Source organism: Globicephala melas, chromosome 17, assembly GCF_963455315.2.
Source record: "Globicephala melas chromosome 17, mGloMel1.2, whole genome shotgun sequence".
Taxonomy (NCBI): domain Eukaryota; kingdom Metazoa; phylum Chordata; class Mammalia; order Artiodactyla; family Delphinidae; genus Globicephala; species Globicephala melas.
The window spans coordinates 12469484-12493715 of NC_083330.1; the positions used below are offsets into that span (position 1 = coordinate 12469484).

Sequence of the window (24232 nt, forward strand, 5' to 3'; positions counted from 1 at the left end):
CATTTTTGAATTGGTTACTTTATTTTTTTGTTGTTATGTTTTAAGAGTTCTCTATATACTCTGGATATTAATCCCTTATCAGATATATGATTTGCAAATATTTTCCGCCATTCTGTGTATTATCTTTTTACGCCATTGACACTATCTAGCAGTACTATAGATGCACACACATTTTTAATTTTCATGAAGTCCAGTTTGTCTATTTTTTCTTTTGTTGCCTTGCCTGTGTTTAGTGTCATATCTAAGAAATCATTGCCAAATCCAACGTTGTGAAGCTTTTGCCCTGTGTTTTCTTCTAAGAGTTTTATAGTTATGAGGTTTTACATTGAGGATTGTGATTTTGAGTTACCTTTTGTGTACAGTGTTAAATAAGGGTGCAACTTCATCCTTTGCATGTGGATATCATTTTCCCAGCACCATTTGTTGAAAAGACTGTTCTTTCCCCATTGTATGGTCTTGGCATCCTTGTCAAAAATCATTTGACTTTATATGTGTGAATTTATTTCTGGGTTTTCTGTTCTGTGCAGTTGGTCTATGTGTCTGTCTATATGCCAGTGCCATGCTGTTTTGATTACTGTAGCTCTGTAGTAAGTTTTGAAATCAAGAAGTGGGGGTCCTCTAGCTTGTTCTTTTTCAAAATTGTTTTAGCTATTTGAGGTCTCTTGAGATTCCATATAAATTTGGGGAAGGGTTTTTCTATTTCTGCAAAAAAGGTCACTGGGATTTTTTTTTTTTTTTTTTTGCGGTATGCGGGCCTCTCACTGTTGTGGCCTCTCCCACTGTGGAGCACAGGCTCCGGACGTGCAGGCTCAGCGGCCATGGCTCACGGGCCCAGCTGCTCTGCAGCATGTGGAATCCTCCTGGACCAGGGCACGAATCCGCATCCCCTGCATTGGCAGGTGGACTCTCAACCACTGTGCCACCAGGGAAGCCCAGTCACTGGGATTTTAATAGGGCTTGCATTGAATCTCTTGATCACTTTGGGTAGTTTTGACATTTTAACAGTATTAAGTTTTCCAATCCATGAACAGGGGATGTGTTTCCATTTGTTTATGTCTTTAATTTCTTTCAGCAATGTTTTGTAATTTTCACTGTACCATTCATTCACCACTTTGGTTAAGTTAAATCCTGTGTAGTCTGGGTTTTTTTGACGCTATTGTAAATAGAACTGTTTTTGTAATTTCCTTTTCAGATTGTTTATTGTTTGTGTATAGACATTCAACTGATTTTTTTGTGTTGACTTTGTATTCTGGTACTTTGCTGAATTCATTTTACTAACAGTTTTGTGTGTGTGTGTATGTGTGTGTGTGTAGTTGTTAGGGTTTTCTGCATATAATATCATATCATCTGCAAACAGATAATTTTACCTCTTCCTTTCCAATTCGGCTGCTTTTTTTAAATATAAATTTATTTATTTATTTTTGGCTGTATTGGGTCTTCGTTGCTGCACGCAGGTTTTCTCTAGTTGCGGTGAGGGGGGTCTACTCTTCATTGAGGTGTGCGGGCTTCTCATTGCGGTTGCTTCTCTTGTTGTGGAGCACAGGCTCTAGGCACGCGGGCTTCAGTAGTTGTGGCTCTTGGGCTCTAGAGCGCAGCCTTAGTAGTTGTGGTGCACGGGCTTAGCTGCTCCACGGCATGTGGGATCTTCCTGGACCAGGGCTTGAACCAGTGTTCCCTGCATTGGCAGGCGGATTCTTAATCACTGCGCCACTAGGGAAGCCCAATTTGGCTGATTTAAATTTTTTTTTCTTGCCTAGTAGTTCCAGTACTATGTTAAATAGAAAGGGTGAAAGCAGGCACCTTTGCCTTGTTCCTGATCTTAGAGGAAACGCTTTTAGTCTTTCACCATTGAGTCTGATGTTCACTTTAGATTTTTCATATGTGGTATTTATTATGTTGAGGTGGTTCCCTTCTAATTCTAGTTTGTTGAGTGTGTTTATCATGAAAGGTTGTTGTTAAATTCTGTTAAATGCTTTTTCTTAATCAATTGAGATGGTCGTGTGTTTTTTCTCCCCATCATTCTGTTAATATTGTCTATTATACTGATCAATTTTTATATGTTGAACCATCCTTATATCCCAGGAGTAAATCCCATTTGGCCATGGTATTTAATCCTTTTAATATGCTGATATATTTGGCTTGCTAGTATTTTGTTGGGGATTTTTACGTCTGTGGTCATAAGGGATACTGGTCTATAGTTTTCTTTTCTTGTAATGTTTTTGTCTTGTTTTGAAATCAGGGATATGCTGGCCTCCTAGAATGAGTTAGGATGTGTTTCCTCCTCTTCACGTTTTTGGAAAAATTGGAGAAGGACTAGTGTTCTTCTTTAAATGTTAGGTAGAATTCATCATTGAAGGCATTAGGTCCAGGGCTTTACTCTCTCAGATTTTTGATTAGGGATTCAATCTCTTTATTAGTTATAGGTTTATTCAGATTTTCTATTTCTTTGTGATTTAGTCTTACATCTTAACTATATTAAATCTCCAATCCATGACATGGATGTCTTAATTTATTTGGGGTTTTTAAATTTCTTTCAACAGTATTTTGTGGGTTTTAGACTGTTTAACTCTTGTTTAATTTATTCTAAAGTATTTAATACTTTTTGATGGTGTTGTGAATGATCTTTCCTTAATTTCATTTTTATATTATTCATTGGTTTATAGAAATACAATAGAAATTTGTATATTGATCTTGTATCCTGCAGTTTTGCTGAACTCTTTTTATTATTACTGTTTTTAGTGCATTTCTTTGCATTTTTCTGTATATATGATTTTTAAAAAATAAATCTATTTATTTATTTATTTATTTTTGGCTGTGTTGGGTTTTCATTGCTGCGTGTGGGCTTTCTCTAGTTATGGTGAGCAGGGGCTACTCTTTGTTGCAGTGCATGGCTTTCTCATTGCGGTGGCTTCTCTTCTTGTGGAACATGGGCTCCAGGCTTACAAGCTTCAGTAGTTGTGGGTCACGGGCTCTAGAGCACAGGCTCAGTAGTTGTGGCACCCGGGCTTAGTTGCTCCGCGGCATGTGGGATCTTCCCAGACCAGGGCTCGAACCTGTGTGCCCTGCACTGGCAGGCGGATTCTTAACCTCTGCGCCACCAGGGAAGTCCTCTGTATATATGATTATGACATCAGTTAATAGAGGTTACTTCTTCCTTTTCAATCTAATTTTTTTTTATTTCTTTTTCTTGCTTAATTGCCCTGCCTAGGGCTGCCAGTACAATGTTGAATAGATATTATGAGAGTGGGCATTTTTATCTTATTCTGATCTCAGGTGGAAGGCATTCAGTCTTTAACCATTAAGTATGATGTTAGTTGCAGGTTTTTCATAATTGCTTTTATTAGCTTGAAGTTCCTTTGTATTCTTTGTTGATTATTTTTATCAAGAAGGGGTATTTAGCGTATTCTTTCAACATTTTACTAACTTGAAGTTGAATTTTGCGAAATGCTTTTTCTGCATCTATTGAGATGATCCTGTGGTTTTTGTTCTTTATTCTGTTAATGTGGTGTAGTATATTTATTGGTTTCAGATATATTAAATCAACCTTGCATTCCTGTGATAAATCTCACATGGTCATGGAGTATAATCCTTTACATATCTTGCTAGATTTTTCAGTTTACTAATTATTTGTTGAGGATTTTTATCTCTATATTCATGAGTGTTACTGGTCTTTGGTTTTTGTTTTCTTTTGATGTCTGTTTGATTTTGGTATCAGGATGATACTAGCCAAATAGAATTAGTTGGATGCATTCTTCCATTTTCTATTACTTTGGAGAGTGTGTGAAGGATTGTTGCTAATTCTTTCAGTGTGGTAGAATTCACCAGGAAGCCAGTTGATACTCATCTTTTCTTTATGGGTAATTTTTTGATTACTAATTTAATCTCTTTCCTTGTCATTGGTTAATTCATATTTAAAATATTGTTCTTGCATCAGTTCTGGTAGTTTGTGTCTTTCTAGAATTTGCCCATTTCATCAAGATAATCTAATGTGTTGGCATACAGTTCTTCATAGTATTCCCTTACAATCTTTTTCATTTTAATAAAGTCAGTAGTGGTGTTTCTTTTATTTTTTTATTTCAGTAATTTTAATCTTCTTATTTTCATTCTGGCTAAACATTTATCAATCTTGTTGATCTTGTCAAAGGATCAGCTATTGGTTTAGTTGATTTTCTCTGTTGTGCTTCTGGTCTCCATTTATTTCTCCTCTAATCTTTTTTTTTTTTTTGCGGTATGTGGGCCTCTCACTGTTGTGGCCTCTCCCGTTGCGGAGCACAGGCTCCAGACGCGCAGGCTCAGCGGCCATGACTCATGGGCCTAGCCGCTCCGTGGCATGTGGGATCTTCCCGGACTGGGGCACGAACCCGTGTCCCCTGCATTGGCAGGCGGACTCTCAACCACTGTGCCACCAGAGAAGCCCTCTCCTCTAATCTTTTTATTTCCTTCTTTCTCTTTACTTTGGGTTCAGTTTGCTCTTATATTTTCTAGTTTTTGAAGGTGGAAGTTTAGGTTATTTAAATATAGTGTCTTGTTTTTAAATATATACACACTACAACTATAAATTTTCTTTTTATTACTGTTTTAGCTTCATTCCTTAAATTTTATACATTGTGTTTTCATTTTTATTCGTCTCAAAGTATTTTTCAGTTTCTCATTTGATTTGTTCATTGATCCATTGGTTAGTTTGGAGTATGTTGTTTAATTTCCACACAATTGTGAATTTCCCAAATTTCCTTTTGTTACTGATTTTTAATATTATTCCATTGCGGTTAGAGAACATATTTTGTATTATTTCAATCCTTTTAAATTTATTGAGGCTTATTTCATGACCTAACCTGTGGTCTGTGCTAGAGAATATTTCATATGCGCTTGAGAAGAATGTGTGTTATACTGTTTGGGGGCAGGTAATTTTATCAATGTGACTTAGATCTAGCTGGTTTATAGTGTTTTTTATTTTCTGTTTCCTTATTGAGCTTTTGTGCAGTTTTTCTATTATTAGAAGTAGTGTATTGAAGTCTTCAGTTATTATTTTTGATTTATTTATTTCTGTCTTCAGTTCTGTCTGTTTTTGTTTCCTGTGTTTTGAGTCTGTAGTTATGTACATATATGGTTATAATTGTTATATCTTACTGATCAGTTGATCCCTTTATTGGTATAAAAGATCCTTTCTTTGTCTCTAGTAACAATTTTTGACTTAAAATATATTTTGTCTGTTAACAGTACTGCTACTCTTGTTATTTTTAGTTGCTGTTTGCATGATATATAATTTTCTGTGTTTTAACCTCAGTGTAGTCTTTGAATCTAAAGTGTGTAGACAGCATACATTTGCGTCCTACCTCCTACCCCCTTCAATTCTGCTAGCTTTTGCTTGTATTTACATTTAATGTAATTCCTGTCAAGGTAGGATCTCTGTCAGCCATTTTGCTATATATGTATCTTTTAAAAGTATATTTTATGTCTTTTTTGTTTCTCTGGTTCTCCATTAATTCCTTTTCTTTGATGTTAAATATAGCATTCCATTTTAATTCTCTTGCTTCTTTTAGTGTAATTTTTGTATTATTTTCTTTGTGGTTTCCTTGCAGATTGAAATTAATATTTTAATTTAAAAGAACTGAGTTCAGATTAACACCAATTTAATTTCAGTAGTATACAAAAATTTTTCTTTAATATAATGCCATTCCTTTCCTTTTTTTTTTTTAAATTGGCTCATTCTACTCCATTCCAAGACTTATCTTTTTTTTTCACATCTTTATTGGAGTATAATTGCTTTACAATGGTGTGTTAGTTTCTGCTTTATAACGAAGTGAATCAGCTATACATATACATATATCCCCATATCCCCTCCCTCTTGCATCTCCCTCCCACCCTCCCTACCTTTCCTTCTTCTTGATGCCATTGTTGTCAGATAAAGTGTATCTTTATACACTTAAGCTCCTCAACACAATTTTATAACCCTTCCTTCCTTTATGTAGTTGTCTTTTAAATCAGATAGAGAATACAGTTACAAATAAAAACATATTTGTAATATCTTTTTAAAAAATCTATTTTAAAAAGTTTATTTATTATTTATTTTTGGCTGCATTGGGTCTTTGTTGCTGTGTGTGGGCTTTCTGTAGTTGCGGCGAGCGAGGGCTACTCTTCATTGTGGCGCATGAGCGTCTCATTGCAGTGGCTTCTCTTGTTGCGGAACATGGGCTCTAAGCATGCAGGCTTCAGTAGTTGTGGCACACGGGCTCAGTAGTTGTGGCTCGTGGGCTCTAGAGCACGGGCTCAGTAGTTGTGGCACAAGGGCTTAGTTGCTCTGTGGCATGTGGGATCTTCCTGGACCAGGGCTCGAACCCATGTCCCCTGCATTGGCAGGCAGATTCTTAACCACTGCACCACCAGGGAAGTCCCATATTTGTATTATCTTTCATCTTTACCTATGTGGTTACTGTTACTGGTGTTCTTTATTTCTTTGTGTTTACTCCAGTTACTGTTGAGTGTTCTTTATTTCAACCTGAAGTGCTCCATTCAGTATTTCGTATAAGACAGGTCTGTTAGTGATGACTTCTCTGATTTTTATTTAATAATGTTCTAATTTCACTTTTATTTTTGAGGCATAGTTTTCCTGGATATAAAATTCTTGGTTGACTTTTTTTTTTCTATTAGCACTTTGAATATGTCATCTCATTGCCTGCTGGCCTTCATGGTTTCTGATGAGCTGTTAATCTTATTGAAGATCCCTTGTATGTGTTGAGTTATTTTCTTGCTGCTTTTGAGATTCTTTCTTTGTCTTTGGGTACGTTGACTATGATGTGTATAGATGTGGCTCTCTGAGTCTTTTTGCTTTCAGTTTGATGAGCTACATTTGCATAATTTCTAAGAAGTACGAGCCCTGGATCACCAGGGAAAAAGGAGAAAAGGAAGCTTGAGAGGAGCCTTCAGTTGTTAGGGAATCATTGCTCCTACTTTGCCCAACACTTAGAACCACTTACCTTTGACACAATTCCCATCCCATGCCTCCATAAACAGGGCAAGGTTTTAGGGATTTTATTAGTCGTATACCATCAATACCATCAATAAAATCTATGATTCAGTGAACAAAAGTGTGTATAAGTTTATGTATTTTTTCCATTTCTTTATTTTTAGTTTTGAATGGTGGTTATCTTTGCTCTTTGTTTTATGTGCTTTCTTTGTGTACTCTTTCAGAAATATATTTCTTGAAATGTGGAAGCAATATCACTCTTTAAGCAAAAATGATTGGAAAATTGATGAGAGACAGAATTATAGGAGGATGATACAAATTTGTTTAACGGAGGAGGGTAAAAAGTACAGAGATTATTAATGAAGCTACCAGTGTCTGAGTAACAAAAAGGGAAATTCCCAAAGCAGTTGGTAAAATAGAAAGTGAAGATTAGGGACTTTCAATACTTTTCCATGGAAAATGTGACGTTCATATTCAGAAATGACAAAATATACAAGGATATAAACCATAAGTGGGAATAGGCTTGCAAAAAAAGAATGACAGAGACCTCAGATTAGGAATTGTTAGGCAAAATATAAAATGGTCATATTGATCATGTTTATATCAGGGCATAAGAAACTATGAAGAATGACCAACAGGTTTGAAATAGAATTAACTAGATATTTTAGTAGAAATTTTAAATAATTGAGAGTAGTAGGTCAATGGATGGGCCTTAATAGCAGATTTGACATACCCAAAATGAGAATTAATAAGTTGGAGCAATGGTTTTCAAATGTGGTTCTCAGAGTAGCAGCATTATGGGAACATGTTGGAAATGCAAACTCTCAGGCCCCATCCTACCTATGAATCAGAAACTCTATTCTGGGGCCCAACAACTTGTGTTCAGTAAGCTTTCCTGGTGATTCTGATGTACACTAAAGTTTGAGAACCTCTGAACTAGTAGATCTGAAGAAATTCAGCCAGAACGGGGAGAAAAAGACATGGAAAATATGAAAAAGGGAGTAAAAATTATGGCACTGTAAAGGTTTAAGTGTAACTAATTGGAATTCTAGAAAAAGAGAGAGAATGAGATAGAAGAAGTATTTGAAGAGATGATACCTTAAAATTATCTACAATTGATAAAAGGTCCTAATCTATAGATTCTAGAAGCCTAATACCTCTCAAACAGGAGAAATAAAAGAATTCCATACCAAGACAATCATAGTAAAACTTTAGAACATAAATGAAATACAGAGGAACTTAAAATCAGCCAGAAAGAAAAGACATTACTTTCAAATGAACTCTAGGAAGGAATTCAGAAGATAACTATAGATACCGTCAATTTGTTGAGATGATTTTGTACTCAGCAAAGTTATCTTTCATGAATGAGATTGAAATAAAAATATTTTAAGAGAAACAGCTGAATTTGCCACTAGCAGACCCTTAGTAAGTACAATTCTAAATGCAGAAGGAAGGTCACATAGGGGAGGTCTGAGTTACTCTTTCATTTACATGAAAGAGTAGAAAGAAAAAAATGTGGTAAATATGTAGATGGAATTAAATAAATATTATGTATGGTAAAATTATAATGGGTTTAAAAGTAAGTAAAATTAAGAGTAATTAATAGGAATAGCATGTAATTTGGATGGGGTTAGATGGAGTTAATGTGTTTAAAAATCTTTATCATTTGTGAGCATTGTAAAGATTTCGATTAGCTTTAGTCTTTGATAAGTTATGTATGGGTGTTATATTTCTAGGATAACCACTAAAAATATATGGACAAAAGATGCAACTTACTAATGTGCTAGAGGAAAAAAAAATCCAAAAGGAGGCAAAAAAAGAGAGAACAAAAAGAAACATTGAAAGGTTTAAGGAGCCTATTTAATCTGATTGTAAGTCCAAATTAAATGGCAAAATTAAATTTGATGTTAGTAAATGGTAAAGTATATAAGTCAGAGAGAAAGCTTGTCATACTAGTTGCAGAAGCAAAATCCAGGTACATGTTACTTATAAGATATACTTGAGCAAGTGGTAGAGAAAAGTTGAAAGTAAAAGGGTACAGATATACTAGGAGAATATGAATTATACTAAAATTTGTTTAGCTATAGTAACATTAGATGAAATGGATTTTTCAGTCATAAAGGTTTGTTTGGGACAAAGAGGATCCATTTATAAAGAATAGAGGTTCATTTTAGCAGGATAATATAACAAAAATTTTTATGTACCTGAAAACATCATCTCAAAATTCATAAAGCAAAAATTTAAAGAACTGCAGGTAAAAGTTGACAAATACAGTATCCTAATGTGAGACTTTATTACTTCTTTATATAAGTGTTAGATAAAGCAGAAAATAATAAAGTTAGAGAATAATTTACTTAACATAATTAACAAGCTTATTTTAGTGGAAATGTATAGAAATTCACCTCAAACTTGAGAATATCTATTTTTACTAATCTCACAAGAATATTTATAAAACTTACCACATCCTAGTCCTTAAAGGAAGTCTCAGTAAATTTTGGTAGACTTATATCCTATGGACCATTTAAAGTAGAAATCAATTTTTAAAATAACAAACCCTCGATATATTGGAAATTAGAAAACAGGGAACAAATTAGGAAATATGTAAAAATGATGAAAATTAAAATAATTATCAGGCATCTAAAAAGTGAGAAAAAGAATAGCAAAGTAAACCCAAAGAATCAAGAAAGAAATAATAAAGAAGAGAAATAAATGAAATAGAAATATATAATACTGAGGATCAACAGAATCTAAAGTTCTTTGAAAAGACTATTAAAATAGATAATTCTCTACTGATGTTGGTCAAGGAAAAAAAGAAAAAACCAAAAGTGAAAGTATAAATAAGAAATATTAGGAATGAAAAAAATTGTCAGTTTAGTTGTAGTTAACCTTAAAAAGACAATAAAAATATATTATGAACAAGTTTATGACAGTGACTTTAGAAATTTAAGTGAAGAAAAATTCCTATTAAAATTTAACTTAATAAAATTGATAAGAAGTAATAAAAAAACATTGATAATATCAAAACTGTTTTAAAATTTGGGGATCACAAGTTTCAAATCATCCCACAAAATAAACTCTGCATCTAGATGGACTGGTTAATTACACCAGACATTCAAGGAAAAAAATTAATCTTACACAAACTAATACAGAGTATCAAATTCACACTGCTACTGAGACTATGATACTCTTGATACTCAAACCTGACAAGGCCAATATGAGAATAGGAAGTTATAGGCTAGTTTCACTCACAGAAGAATCCTAAAATTGAACCTCATAAAGTAGAAAAGGATATTTCATCCCAAATTGCAATTATTCTGGAAAGTAGAATGAATAAACTTAGTATTTCATATCAACTAAGAGTGTAGGCTCTGCAGGCAGAGTGCCTTGGTTTGAATCCAGGTTTTACTAATCAGCTTAAGGCAAGTTTCTTAAGTTTTATTTCTTGTTTGTTAATTGGGATAATAGTGGTATCAACTCATAGGGTTATTCTGAGGATTGAATGAATTAAAATATGTAAAGCATCTAGAACAATGTCTGATATATACTAAATGCTAATTGGTGTTAGATATTGACATTATGGTAAAATCAATTACTGTAATACATCATATTAAGAGAACAAAGAAAAAAGCTATATGGTTATCTCAATAGATACAAAGAAAGCATTAATAAAATTCAATATGTCAGTATATTAGAGGGAGAGCTGCTTATACTGAGAAAGTATAAACATGAAAAACCTACATCATGTATTTTACTTAATGGTGAAATGTTTAAAATACTCTTTGAGATTGATAATAATGACTAGTGTAATTATTGTCATTACTTTTAGGGCTCAATAATTGTAGCAAGGTCAAAAATAAGAAAGAAAGGAAGGAAGATAGGTACAAGGATTAGAAAAGAAGAGAGAAAACTGATATTATTTGCAAAAGAATGTACAGATAAAATATAGAATTAATAGTGTTAGCAGAATTGATGAACACAAAATTAGTATATAAAAAGCAGTTGCAGGAAATGGTAATTTCTTAAAATGTTAAATGTCTACTTACCATACAACACTGCAGTTCCACTCCTAGGCATATACTAGAATGTCCTCTAACACCATATACAAAAATAAACTCACAGTAGATTAAAGACCTAAATGTAAGACCAGAAACCATAAAACTCCTCAAAGAAAACATAGAACACTCTTTGACATAAATTGTAGCAACGTTTTTTTGATCCATTTCCTAAAGCAAAGGAAATAAAAGCAAAAAATAAATAAATGGAACTTAATTAAACTTAAAAGCTTTTGCACAGCAAAGTAAACCATTGACAAAAGGAAAAGACAGGCTACTGAATGGGAGAAAATATTTGCAAATGATATGACCAATAAAGAGTTAATATCCAAAATATATAAACAGCTCATACAACTCAACATCAAAAAAACAAACAACCCGATTAAAAAATGGGCAGAAGACCTGAATAGACATTTCTCCAAAGAGGACGTGCACAGGGCCAACAGGCAAATGAAAAGAGGCTTAACATCGCTAAGCATCAGAGAAATGCAAATTAAAGCCACAATGAGATATCACCTCACTCCTGTCAGGATAGTCATCAAAAAGAACACAACTAGCAAATGTTGGTGAGGATGTGGAGAAAAGGGAACCCTGGTACATTGTTGGTAGGAATGTAAATTGGTGCAGCCACTGTGGAAAGCAATATGGAAGTTCTCAAAAAGCTAAAAATAGAACTACTGTATTACTCCCCACTCCTGGGTATATATCTGAGAAAAACAAAAACACTAATTCGAAAAGATACATGCACCCCATTGTTCATAGCAGCATTACTTATAGTTGCCAAGATATGGAAGCAACCTAAATGTCCATCAACAGATGAGTGGATAAAGAAGGTGAGATTTATATACACAATGGAATACTACTCAGCCGTAAAAAAAAGAACAGAATTCTGCCATTTGCAGCAATATGGATGAACTTGGAGGGCATTATGCTAAGTGAAATAAGTCAGAGAAAGACAAATACTGTATGATATCATTTGTATGTGGAATCTAAAAAATACAACAAACTAGTGAATATAACAAAAAAGAAGACTCACAGATATAGAGAGCAAACCAGTGGTTACCAATGGGGAGGGACAAACTTTTGGGTGTAAGATAAGCTCAAGGATATATTGTACAACATGGGGAATATAGCCAATATTTTTTAATAACTGTAAATGGAAAGTAACCTTTAAAATTGTATAAAAAATATATTTTAAAAAATCCCCAGAACAATAAAGCACACATTTTATTTCTGCCAGCAAAAAAAAAAAAAAGGTGATGATGTTGTTTTCAGAGATAGGAGCCTTTTGTAGTCTCTTTTTTTATTAGTATAGTTTTATTTTAAAAATAATATTTGAGTTTATCTTTTATAATAAAGATATTTAAATATATTGTTTTCTTCAAAGTGGCTATATTCCTGTATTTTAACATGTATTATAAACAAATAGTACTTTATTCCTTGAGGTTTATATTACTGTAATATGTTAAAAATTCTTTTTTGATTCCTTGTAAGTTTTTTAAAATTTTAAATTTATTTGGGATAGTCAGACTCTTTACTGTATTTATATTGTTTTATTCTTGAAATGGCTAGGAAGTTATTTTCAATACTTTATTTTGGAGCAAATTTATTGAGTAAGTCATTAGTTATGATATTACTAGAGGGACTTCCACTGCATTCAGAAAAGTGCGAAAGTAATAACGTATATTGCTTGATGAATTATCACAAACTGTTTTTACTTGTATGTGAAAGTTTTACTTGCATGTAACTGCCACCTAGGTCAAGAAATAGATTCAGTAGATTTGAAAGTTCCATTAATTATGAAAGCAGAGATAGGGGTCATTTACTTAAGGATTTCTCTTTGAACTATAGAGAAATTCTTTCCCTATTTTAAATGTACTTAAATGCCATTCTATTTCAAAGGCGTGTTGCATTTTCTTCTTGTTTTGTTATAAATGAATCTGGATTATTGTGTATTTGATGTAGGAGTACGGTTGGACAGAATGAACTGAAAATTACAAGTGATCGAGCAATAAATTCAGGATTGTTTTTTGAAGGTAAACCAAAGCCTTCAAAACAGTCACTTCAGTCTTACCAAGAAGCTTTGCAGCAGCAGGTATTCATTTTTTTATTCATTCGTTTGTTCATCTAATGTTAAACATCTTATGTGTTAGTACAGTGGTCTGTTAAAACTCAGAGTGTGGCAGAGGAGAACAAATTCCATTCATTTATAATTCAGTGTGATAAGGTTTGATGTTGGTAGACTGGAATGCATGGGATAGGGAGAATAATTGCCTGGACTGTTAGGAGGGCTTCACATGGTTGATGATATTTGAGTTGCATGTTATACAGTGAATAAATGTGAAATTCCTGGTGTATTCAGTAAATGGAATTGATGTAGGAGAAGGGGCTGGAGTGTTAGATTGTGCTGGATTGTGAAGGATAGCTAATAAGGGTTTTTCAGTTTCATCTTGTTATCAATAGCCAAAGGGAGGACATTTTAAACCAAAGAGTGAAAGAAATAGTTGATATGAGTAGATGTGGCTTTCAGGAAGATATCTGGTTCTGATATGGATGGTTGGGAAAGAGATGTGGCAGAGAAACCTTTTAGTAAACTATTGAGGTAGTCCAGCCAGGAGGTAACAAGGCGCTGAACCAGGTGGGGAAGATGGAGAGGGCATCCAAGAGACAATTCTGGGGTTCCATTGATAGGGCTTAGATTTAGGGAGTGAGGAAAGAACAGAGGGCTTGAAGATGATTCTGAGTATTGTAATCTGAGAGAATAATGAGGCTGTGAACTCTGATGGTAGGGAAAAAAGAGGTAGAATGCTTAGGGAGGAGGATAATGTTCTGTTGTGGTTTGTAATGTTTGGAGAGAGTTTACTTAAGAGTAACTGTATCAGGGACTTCCCTGGTGGCGCAGTGGTTAAGAATCCACCTGCCAATGCTGGGCACACGGGTTTGAGCCCTGGTCCAGGAAGATCCCACATGCCATGGAGCATCTAAGCCTGTGCATCACAACTACTGAGCTTGCACTCTACAGCCCGTGAGCCACAACTACTGAGCCCGCGTGCCACAACTCCTGAAGCCTGTGCACCTAGAGCCCGTGCTCTGCAACAAGAGAAGCCACTGCAATGAGAAGCCTGTGTACCGCAACGAAGAATAGCACCTGCTCATCGCAACTAGAGAAAGCCCTTGCGCAGTAACAAAGACCCAACGCAGCCAAAAATAAATAAATAATAATAAATTAATAGCTTAAAAAAATAAAAGAGTAACTGTTTTAGATGTATGGGTTTTTTGAGGGGAATACTCATATCTCCTCCAGAGAGGACCCTGGAACTCTAGGTATATATTCACCTGAGGTACTTTTCTACAAAGTTTCACTTGGATTTCTTCTAAAGCTCAGCTTTTTTGTTCAGTTTTTTACGTTGGGCAACCTCCTTGGAAGGTGGATTTTTTTAAATTACAGAATTACCAACATTATTTTTTTGTGTGTTATGATTCTACAAACAAAAGACTGCATTTATCTGTTTTCAAATGAGCATATTAAAAACACCACCGACAAAAACAGATTTCCTAACTCTAGAATTTTATTTTATGTATGTGATAACTTCCTTGGCCTTTCTGGAGTAGTTGCTTAAATTTTCCATGCATATGGTTATGATTTTAAAAGTAGCTTTCCAAAATGTAGATCTTTATTCATTGCCTATTTATGCTTTTAGAGACCAACCCTGTGCTTATACTTGATGATGATAAGACTGTATTTGTTTTTTATGCTTTCATAAAGTATACTTAAATAGCCCAACACTCTCCAGAGAACTTTGAACCTTCAACAGCTTTGAATTTGGGGAATGGAGTTTGCCCGGGGTAGAGTAGGTCTGGTGAGGTATAGGAAGTAGTTGGCCCAGATCTCATGAGGTGTGAGGAGTAGTTTGTTGCTGACCAGATCCCGTGAAAGGGTAGATGAAAAAAGGAAGTAGGGAGATTTTGTTGGTCCCCATGAAACTGGTGAGGTTAGGGAGGGAATGAAGCTGGGGGGTGGGAAGATGGAGTTGGTTTAGTCCGAAGTGGCACCAGTGGCTGGAAAGGACTCAAGTGACATGATGTAAGGGAGTAGCAGCTATATATTCCAGCTAGCAAAGTGTTGTTAAATTGTTTTTATTTTATTTTATTTTTTTATAAATTTATTTTATTTTTGGCTGCATTGGGTCTTTGTTGCTGCATGTGGGCTTTCTCTAGTTGCAGCGAGCAGGGGGGCTACTCTTCGTTGTGGTGCCCAGGCTTCTCATTGCGGTGGCTTCTCTTGCTGCGGAGCATGGGCTCTAGGCGCGCGGGCTTCAGTAGTTGTGGCATATGGGCTCAGTAGTTGTGGCTCGTGGGCTCTAGAGCACGGGCTCAGTAGTTGTAGTGCACTGGCTTAGTTGTTCCATGGCATGTGGGATCTTCCTGGACCAGGGCTCGAACCCGTGTGCCCTGCATTGGCAGGCGGATTCTTAACCACTGCGCCATCAGGGAAGCCCCTTAAATTGTTTTTAAATATATTTGTGATGTTAAATTTTATAGTGAAGTATACTGAAAAAAAATCCAGTTTTTTCTCTAATAAGAAAAATAAAATCTGATATTAAAACTAACTTTTTGTATCAGAATACTTGTCAGCACTTACTATGAATGTTTCTTAATGTTGTTAAGATTCGAGAAAGAGAAGAAAGAAGAAAGAAAGAACGAGAAGAAAAAGAAGAATATGAAGCTAAATTAGAAGCTGAAATGAGAAGTTATAACCCCTGGGGGAAAGGTGGAGGTGGTGCTCCTCTGAGAGATGCAAAAGGAAATCTGATAAGTATGTTATTTCCATTGATTTGTTGTTTTTAAGAGAAACTAAGTTTAACTTTTTAAAAGAATGGGGAGTAGAAAAAAGTGGGAATCATAGTCTGTAAGGCAAGGTCTCTTTTTGTACAGCTTAATGCAAGAGGTATTTTGATAGTAAGCATAATAACAGGTTAAAAAGCCTTTTTTCTTCAGATTACTATTCATTTATCTTTATTAAAAATTTTTCACCCTCCAATGATAATAACTCAGTTGCAGAGAAAAGTTCATGTTAGAGGGGGGACCTTGAAGATGGCGGAAGAGTAAGACGCGGAGATCACCTTCCTCCCCACAGATACACCAGAAAAGTTCATGTTAGTTGGCAAGTTTTTACCCAAACTAGTAGTTAGAATTTTTAAAAGTTTTCTAGTAAAAACAATAAAACCCTTATTGCAGTTTGTTTTTAAACTAGTAAGACGTCTTTAAAATAAGTGATCCGGTGTAGTGGGGGGATGTTATATTTAATTCATATATGCCATGTACTTGCACAATGCAGGACTCCTTTGACAAAGATCTGGCCTCAGAAAGTTTTGGCAGGTTGCAGAATTATATTGATTTATCTTTCAATTATGTACTCTTAAAAATGTTCCATCTAGAAATCACACAACAAGCACTTTGAAAAGACGCTTTATATAACTTGTTATATATATTGGAATGGTCTCTGATTAGCTTTTAGCTTAGAATAAAAGCAGAGAAAGATAATGGGTTTTTTAAAAATTGTTTAATTGTAAATGAGAAATGAATAACTGGAAACCCATTAAAATGGTAAAAATGTAAATTTCACATTCTTTGGGTTTATGCTTTGTTGTAGGGGTAGCTGAGTGATGAAATCAGAAGATTTTGAGGGGTACTGAGTTATTAGAGTTCTTAAGTATTATGCCTTTGATTCTTTGTTAAAGATGACTTTTTAAAAAAGATATATTTGAGGCCCACTTAAATTAATGAGATAATTCTTTTATTTTCCAAAGGATTTATTCCTTTCCTTTCTTCACCTCATAAATACTTTCCTCACAGTTTTGAAGACTAGAACTCTTACTCTCTCTTTATAGATGAGATGATTTTAGGTGATGCATAGATAAGCCTAGAAGTTAAATGTTTATTTGAATATATATTAAAAAAACACTGGTTTTCTATTAATGGATAGTATTATAACATTTCCTTTGAAAGTAAAGGCATTTAACGAAAAGTGCTCTAACGAAGAACTCCCATTTCTCAGAGGCTTAAGGCTTAAGGCAGTGTAAATTTACTTCTCACTTAAGTCACATTCTGATGCTGTTTGGGTGGTTCTCCTCCAAGAGGTGACTTGGGAATGTGAGCTTCTTCCATTGTGTCATTCCACCGTTTTGGAGTCCTTTATTTCTAGCTGCATAGATGTGGTCCAGAGGGTGGGAGAACAAGTTGAGAATTTTGTTGGGGCCTGGCCTGAAAGTGGAGGAATATCACTTTTGTCTTTGTTCCATTGTTCAGACCTAGTTATAAGGTTCTAAAGTAACTGCTTGGGAGGCTGGGAAGTTTTGGGTTCTTTATACCCAGGAGGAGGACATGAGATTGATAAGCATCTGCCCAGTCTTTGCTATTAAATTTAAATTGTAAATTGATAGAAACATAACAGTTACCACGAAGGAAGTGCTTATTTATGTAACAGAAACTTTGGGAAACACTGGAATAATTTCCTAGAAGTTTCCAGCTTGCTCTAAGATTATATCCAGTTCAGACAATACAATTACAGTGTTTTGTGTATGTTTAATTGGTGGAAGTGAGTAGGATAAGTGTTTGTTATTGAATTATAAAATACTGTTTTAGAATTGCTTGACCTGACAGGAATGGAGCAAACTTTTCTGAGATTTTTACTTTTAGTGGTAATGTTTAGTTTGCTTATTTAATGCTACAGTCATGCCATGAAATAAAAAAGGTGTGCTGTTTTATCAAATGCAGTGGAACTTTTTTTTTAATGATATTTTCAAAGCAAGTAAACTCATCACTTAAAGAATATCAGTTTGTTTTGTATGTGGCTGTTATATTTTAGAGAGAGAGGGAACATAATTTTTCTTTTTAAAATATGTAGTAAAGGGCTTCCCTGGTGGCGCAGTGGTTAAGAGTCTGCCTGCCAACGCAGGGGACACAGGTTCGTACCCTGGTCTGGGAAGATCCCACGTGCCGCGGAGCGGCTGGGCCCGTGGGCCACGGCCGCTGAGCCTGCGTGCTCCGCAGCGGGAGAGGCCACAACAGTGAGAGGCCCGCGCACCGCAAAAAAAAAAAAAATGTAGTAAAGTTCAGTGTTTTGCTTTTTTTCATGAGATGGCCAAGACCATATAACAGGGGTTATGTTGGGTAACTTTAATTCAGCTGCTGGCTTTTCTAATTACTCCTGTTTCATCTTTGATCTTTTATTACAAACAAATTAAAGAAATTGAATGTTCACCATTATCTTCGCTCTCTAAGAAAGATCTCTTTATAAGGTAAACTCGTTATTAATAAAATATCAAAATCTGTTACTCATACAATTTTAACATAGCATCAACCCTTTTAGAGTAAATACCTCTCGTTTTGATTACTTGTACTACACTTAAAATCTGTTTCTCAAAATGACAAAACTGTAGCAATGGAGAACAAATCACTGGTTACCAAAGATGATAGCTGAGGAGAGGGAGTAACTATGATGGAGTTTTTGGGGGTGATGGAACTCTTCTGTATTCTGATTATGGTGATGTTACTTGACTCTATTGTATATTAAAAATTTAAAAAACCTGTACACCAAGAGAAAAAAAGTGAAAAAAAATTTAAAAATACTTAACCAATTTGAAAGATAGCAGAAATATCTCATAGTTCTAATTGATTAATAGCAAGATTGCTTCACATATATTTGGTTAAATATTTGTATTTCTTTTATGTATTACATTTGCCCCAGTTAGATTTATGTTTGTTTTTATGCTGTTTATTGAGACACAATTTGCATACAATAAAATTCGCCCTTTTTTTTTTTGCGGTACGCGGGCCTCTCACTGCTGTGGCCTCTCTGGCCGCGGAGCACAGGCTCCGGACGCGCAGGCCCAGCGGCCATGGCTCACGGGCCCAGCCGCTCCGTGGCACGCGGCATCCTCCCAGACCGGGGCACGAACCCGTGTCCCCTGCATCGGCAGGCGGACTCTCAACCACTGCGCCACCAGGGAAGTCCAAAATTCGCCCTTTAAAAGTGTTTTGTTCATTGAGTTTTGATAACTGATTCTGGTAACCACTGCCATAATCAAGATATTGAACATTTCTAACTTATCCAGCCCGATACCCTTGTCAGTCTCTGATCTGTACTCTGGCACAATAGTATTGCCTTTTATGTCTTTTTTTATGTCTTTGTCATACAGAAACTTAGTATGATGTTTTTGAGATTTATCCATGTTGTTATATATGTCAGTAGTGTATTTCTTTTTATTACTGAATAGTATTCTGTTGTGGGGAAGCACCACAGTTGTTTATCCATTTACCAGTTGATGGACTTCTGGATTCTTTATAGTTTGAGGCTATTATGAATAAAGCTGTTATAAACATTCACTTACAGGTCTTTGTGTGGACATGTTTTCAGGTTTTTTGGGTAAATGCCTAGGAATGGAATTGCTGGGACATATAATAAGTGTATGTTTACCTGTGTAAGAAGCTCCCAGACCTTTTCCCAAAGTGGTTGTGCCATTTTGCATTCCCACCAGCAGAGCATGAGATTTCCCGTTGCTGTGAACCCTCATCAGTGCTTGAGATTGTCTTAGAAATTTGTCATTCTATTAAGTGTGTAGTGACATCTCATTGTAACTTTTTGTTTTGAAATAATTTGACTTATAGAAGAGTTGCAAAGATAGTATAGAGAGTACCTTTTACCTAGGTTCCCTTAATGTTAACACCTTACGTAATCTTGGCACAGTGATCAAAACTGAAAATTAAAATTGTTATGATACTATTAATTAAATGATAGACTTTATTTGGATTTCACCAGTTTTTCCCCTAAATCCTTATTCTGTTCCAGGCTCTAGTCCAGGATCCCATGTTGCATTTAGTTGTCATGTGTCTTTAGTCTCCTCCAGTCTGACAGTTCCTCTTTCTGTGTCTTTTTTGTTTATATATATATATAATAGCTTTATTGAGATCTAATTCCCATAACACACAATTTACCCATTTAAAATATACAATTAAGTAGTTTTTAGTATATTCATAGGGTTGTGCTAAAATCACACAGTCAACTTTAAAACAGTTTCCCCTTTGAATTGCTTTGGTACTTTTGTTGAAAATCAGTTGACCATAAAATTATTTCTAGACTCTCAGTTATGTCTCATTGATGTAGATGTCTGTCCATATGCCCTATTACTCTCTTCATTATTGTAGCTATGTAGTAAGCTTTGAAATGGAGAGGTGTGTCTTTGAACTTTGTTCTTCTTTTTCAAGATTGTTTTGGCAACTTGACTTCCTTGGCATTTTCATATAAATTTTACTCAGTTTGTCAACCTTAACAAAAAAAAGCAAGGTGGGATTTTTCATTGACTTTGTAAGTCAGTTTTGGGAAAGCCAGCATCTTTATTTAACAATATTAGTCTTTTGATCCATAAATGTGGAATATTTATCCACTAATTAGTCTTGGTTAACTTCTCTTAGCAATATTTTGTAGTTCTATTTTGTAAACCTATTTTGTTAATTGTATACTTAAGTATTTAATGTGTTTTGTTACTGTTTTAAAAGATACATTTAAAAATTTCAATATCCATTTGCTCATTGCTAGTTTGTTGAAATATAGTTGATTTTTGTGTATTGTCTTTGCTTAACTCACTCGTTTCAGTAGTTTTTTTTTTTTTTTTTTTGGTAGATTGTTCAGGATTTTTTTTTTTTTATGTAGACAGTCATGTTATCTGTAGACAGAGTTTTATTTCTTCCTTTCCAATCTGAATGCCTTTTACTTATTTTACTTGTCCTTTCCCTGGTTAGGAACTCTAGTACAATGTTTAGAAATCATGACACCAAATCGTGAAGTTTGGTGGTTTGAATCATTTGAGGAATTTATCCATTTCTTTTGAGTTTTTGAATTTTTTGGCATAAAGTTGTTCATAATATTTTATTATTATTCTTTTAAGCTCTGTAGGATCTATAGTGATGGCACCTGCTTCTCTTTTATTCCTGATATTTGTAACTTTTATATTCTTTCCTTTTTCTTAACCAGTTTGCCTAGAGATTATCTATTTGATTGATCTTTTCATAGAACCAGCTTTTGTTTTCATTGATTTTTCTCTGTTTTTCTTCTCTTCCTATTTCATTGATTTTTGCTCTTTACTATTTTCTTTCTTTTGTTTGCTTTGTGCTTTTAATTTTCTCTTCTTTTTCTGATTTATTAGTGTGGAAGCTTAGATTATGGTTTGAGACCTTATTTCTTTCCTAATATATGCATTTAAAAATGCTACAAATTTCCCTCTGAGTACTGCTTTAACTGTATATCTCAGATTTGATATTTTATGTTTTCATTTTCATTCAATTCAGTTTTCTAATTCTCCTTTTCTTTGACCCATTGATTATTTAGAAGTGAGTTTTAAAAATTTCCAAATATTTGGATTTGCAAATGAAGCAACTGCAAAGGATTAATCTCCAAAATATACAAGCAGCTCATGCAGCTCAATATCTAAAATACAAACAACTCAATCCAAAATGGGCAGAAGACCTAAATAGCCGTTTCTCCAAAGAAGATATACAGATTACCAACAAACACATGAAAAGATGCTCAACATCACTAATCATTAGAGAAATGCAAATCAAAACTACAATGAGGTATCACCTCACACCAGTCAGAATGGCCATCATCCAAAAATCTACAAACAATAAATGCTGGAGAGGGTTGGAGAAAAGGGAACCCTCTTGCACTGCTGGTGGGAATGTAAATTGATACAGCCACTATGGAGAACAGTATGGAGGTTCCTTAAAAAACTAAAAATAGGGCTTCCCTGGTGGCGCAGTGGTTGAGAGTCCGCCTGCCGATGCAGGGGACGTGGGTTCATGCCCCGGTCTGGGAGGATCCCGCATGCCGCGGAGCGGCTGGTCCCGTGAGCCATGGCTGCTGGGCCTGCACATCCGGAGCCTGTGCTCCGCGGTGGGAGAGGCCACGGTGGTGAGAGGCCCGAGTACCGCAAAAAAAAAAAAAAAAAAGAAAACTAAAAATAGAACTACCATATGGCCCAGAAATCCCACTCCTGGGCATATACCCTGAGAAAACCATAATTCAAAAAGAGTTATGTACCACAATGTTCATTGCAGCACTATTTATAGTAGCCAGGACACGGAAGCAACCTAAGTGTCCATCGACAGATGAATGGATAAAGAAGATGTGGCACATATATACAATGGAATATTACTCAGCCATAAAGAGAAACAAAATTGAGTTATTTGTAGTGAAGTGGATGGACCTAGAGTCTGTCATACAGAGTGAAGTAAGTCAGAAAGAGAAAAACAAATACCATATGCTAACACATATATATGGAATCTAAAAAAACAAACAAACAAACAATGGTTCTGACGAACCTAGGGGCAGGACAGGAATAAAGACCTAGACGTAGAGAGTAAACAAGAGGACATGGGGAGTGGGAAGGGTAAGCTGGGACGATGTAAGAGAGTAACGTTGACATATATACACTACCAAATGTAAAATGGATAGCTGATGGGAAGCAGCTGCATGGCCCAGGGAGATCAGCTTGGTGCTTTGTGACCACCTAGTGGGGTGGGATAAGGAGGGTGGGAGGGAGATGCAAGAGGGAGGGGATATGGGGATATACGTATGCATGTAACTGATTCACTTTGTTATACAGCAGAAACTAACACAACACTGTAAAGCAACTATACTCCAATAAAGATATTAAAAAAAAAATTCCAAATATTTGGACATATTTCCAGATAGCTTCCTGTTGTTCACTTCTAGCATATATTCTGTTTTGTTCAGAGAATATACTTTTTTGTTATTTCAATGTTTTTAAGTTTATGAGATTTATTTTATGGACTACCAATTATATATATATATATATATGTATTTTTTTTTTTTTTTTTGACGATACGTGGGCCTCTCACTGTTGTGGCCTCTCCCGTTGTGGAGCACAGGCTCCGGACGTGCAGGCTCAGCAGCCATGGCTCACGGGCCCAGCCGCTCCGCGGCATGTGGGATCTTCCTTGACCGGGGTACAAACCCGTGTCCCCTGCATCGGCAGGCGGACTCCCAACCACTGCGCCACCAGGGAAGCCCATATCTTGCAGTTCTTGAGTCAGTAATTTGTGAGTGTTTTAGCTGGATGGTTCTGTCTCAGGATCTCTCATGAGGTTGCAGTCCAAGATGTCACCTGGGGCTACAGTCGTTTGAAGTCTTGATTGGGACTGGAGAATCTGTTTCCTATATGGCTCCCTCACACAGCTCAGGAGGCCTCAGTTCCTTGCCATGTGGGCTTGTCTTTAGAGCTCCTTAAGTGTCCTTTTGAAATGGTAGGTGGCTTCTTCAGAGTGAGTGAGCCAATAGATCAAGCAAGGTGGAGATATATTGTCTTTCATGAAGTAGCCTCAGAAGTCATATACCATCATTGTGCATGTAGTATCCTTTTCATAAGAAACAGCCCACGCTCCAGGGGAGGGGAATTGAGCTCCATCTTTTAAGGGAGGATTGTAAAAAAATTTGTGGATATATTTTAAAACTCCACTCCACATGGTATTTTTTCATTAGGAATACTAATGATGTTGGGTAAATTTCACTATGACTTGTTTTGAATTGTAACTATGTTTGTTCTGTATTTAAGATATTCAGAGTTCTGAAGTAACATAGATATGAATATGGTTTTTATGGGTTGTCAAAAATCCATATACTCTTAAGTTCTCTACTGATTTTGAATTTATTTTGTAAGGTTATTTTTTGAAAAATTTCTTACAAGTTTTGATAATTTTGTTTCTGTTTTCAGGGCACCAAGATACCATTGAATTATTCCAGCTCTGTCCTATTGTTTTTCTCTCCATTTGCCTACTTTAAGAAAATGTATTAAGTATACTAATTATAGAAATGCATTTATTGAAATAAATGGCTTATTTTTCCCTCTCAGCTGATTTGAATAGGATGCACAGACAAAATACAGATGCCTTCCATAACTCAGATGCAAGAACATATGAAGATAAAAGGGCTGTTGTATCTCTAGACCAAAATTTAGCCACTTCAGATGCTGAGAACCTAGAAGATTCTGCAAATAAAAACTCAGGTTTCTAATCACATTCTATTCTTTTGTTTTTTTGGGTTTTTTTACATTTCTAAAGTTGTTCTGTTCTCCAAGAAAGTTCTTATGATTTTGAGAATTTGGTTACTCTGAGTCAGGAAGCATAACACATTATTCAT

General features: G+C 35.3%; 1 protein-coding gene across 8 annotated transcripts in view; it reads left to right on the forward strand.

Annotated features, from left to right (window-relative positions):
• Positions 1–24232, forward strand: part of CSPP1 (centrosome and spindle pole associated protein 1) — a 112338-nt gene that overhangs the window by 49757 nt on the left and 38349 nt on the right. For all 8 annotated transcript variants that reach the window (XM_060287013.1, XM_060287014.1, XM_030859611.2 and 5 more), the window contains 3 exons: positions 12982–13111; positions 15685–15832; positions 23946–24098. In XM_060287013.1, coding sequence (XP_060142996.1) covers positions 12982–13111; positions 15685–15832; positions 23946–24098 — 431 coding nt within the window. The remainder of the gene's footprint in view (positions 1–12981; positions 13112–15684; positions 15833–23945; positions 24099–24232) is intronic.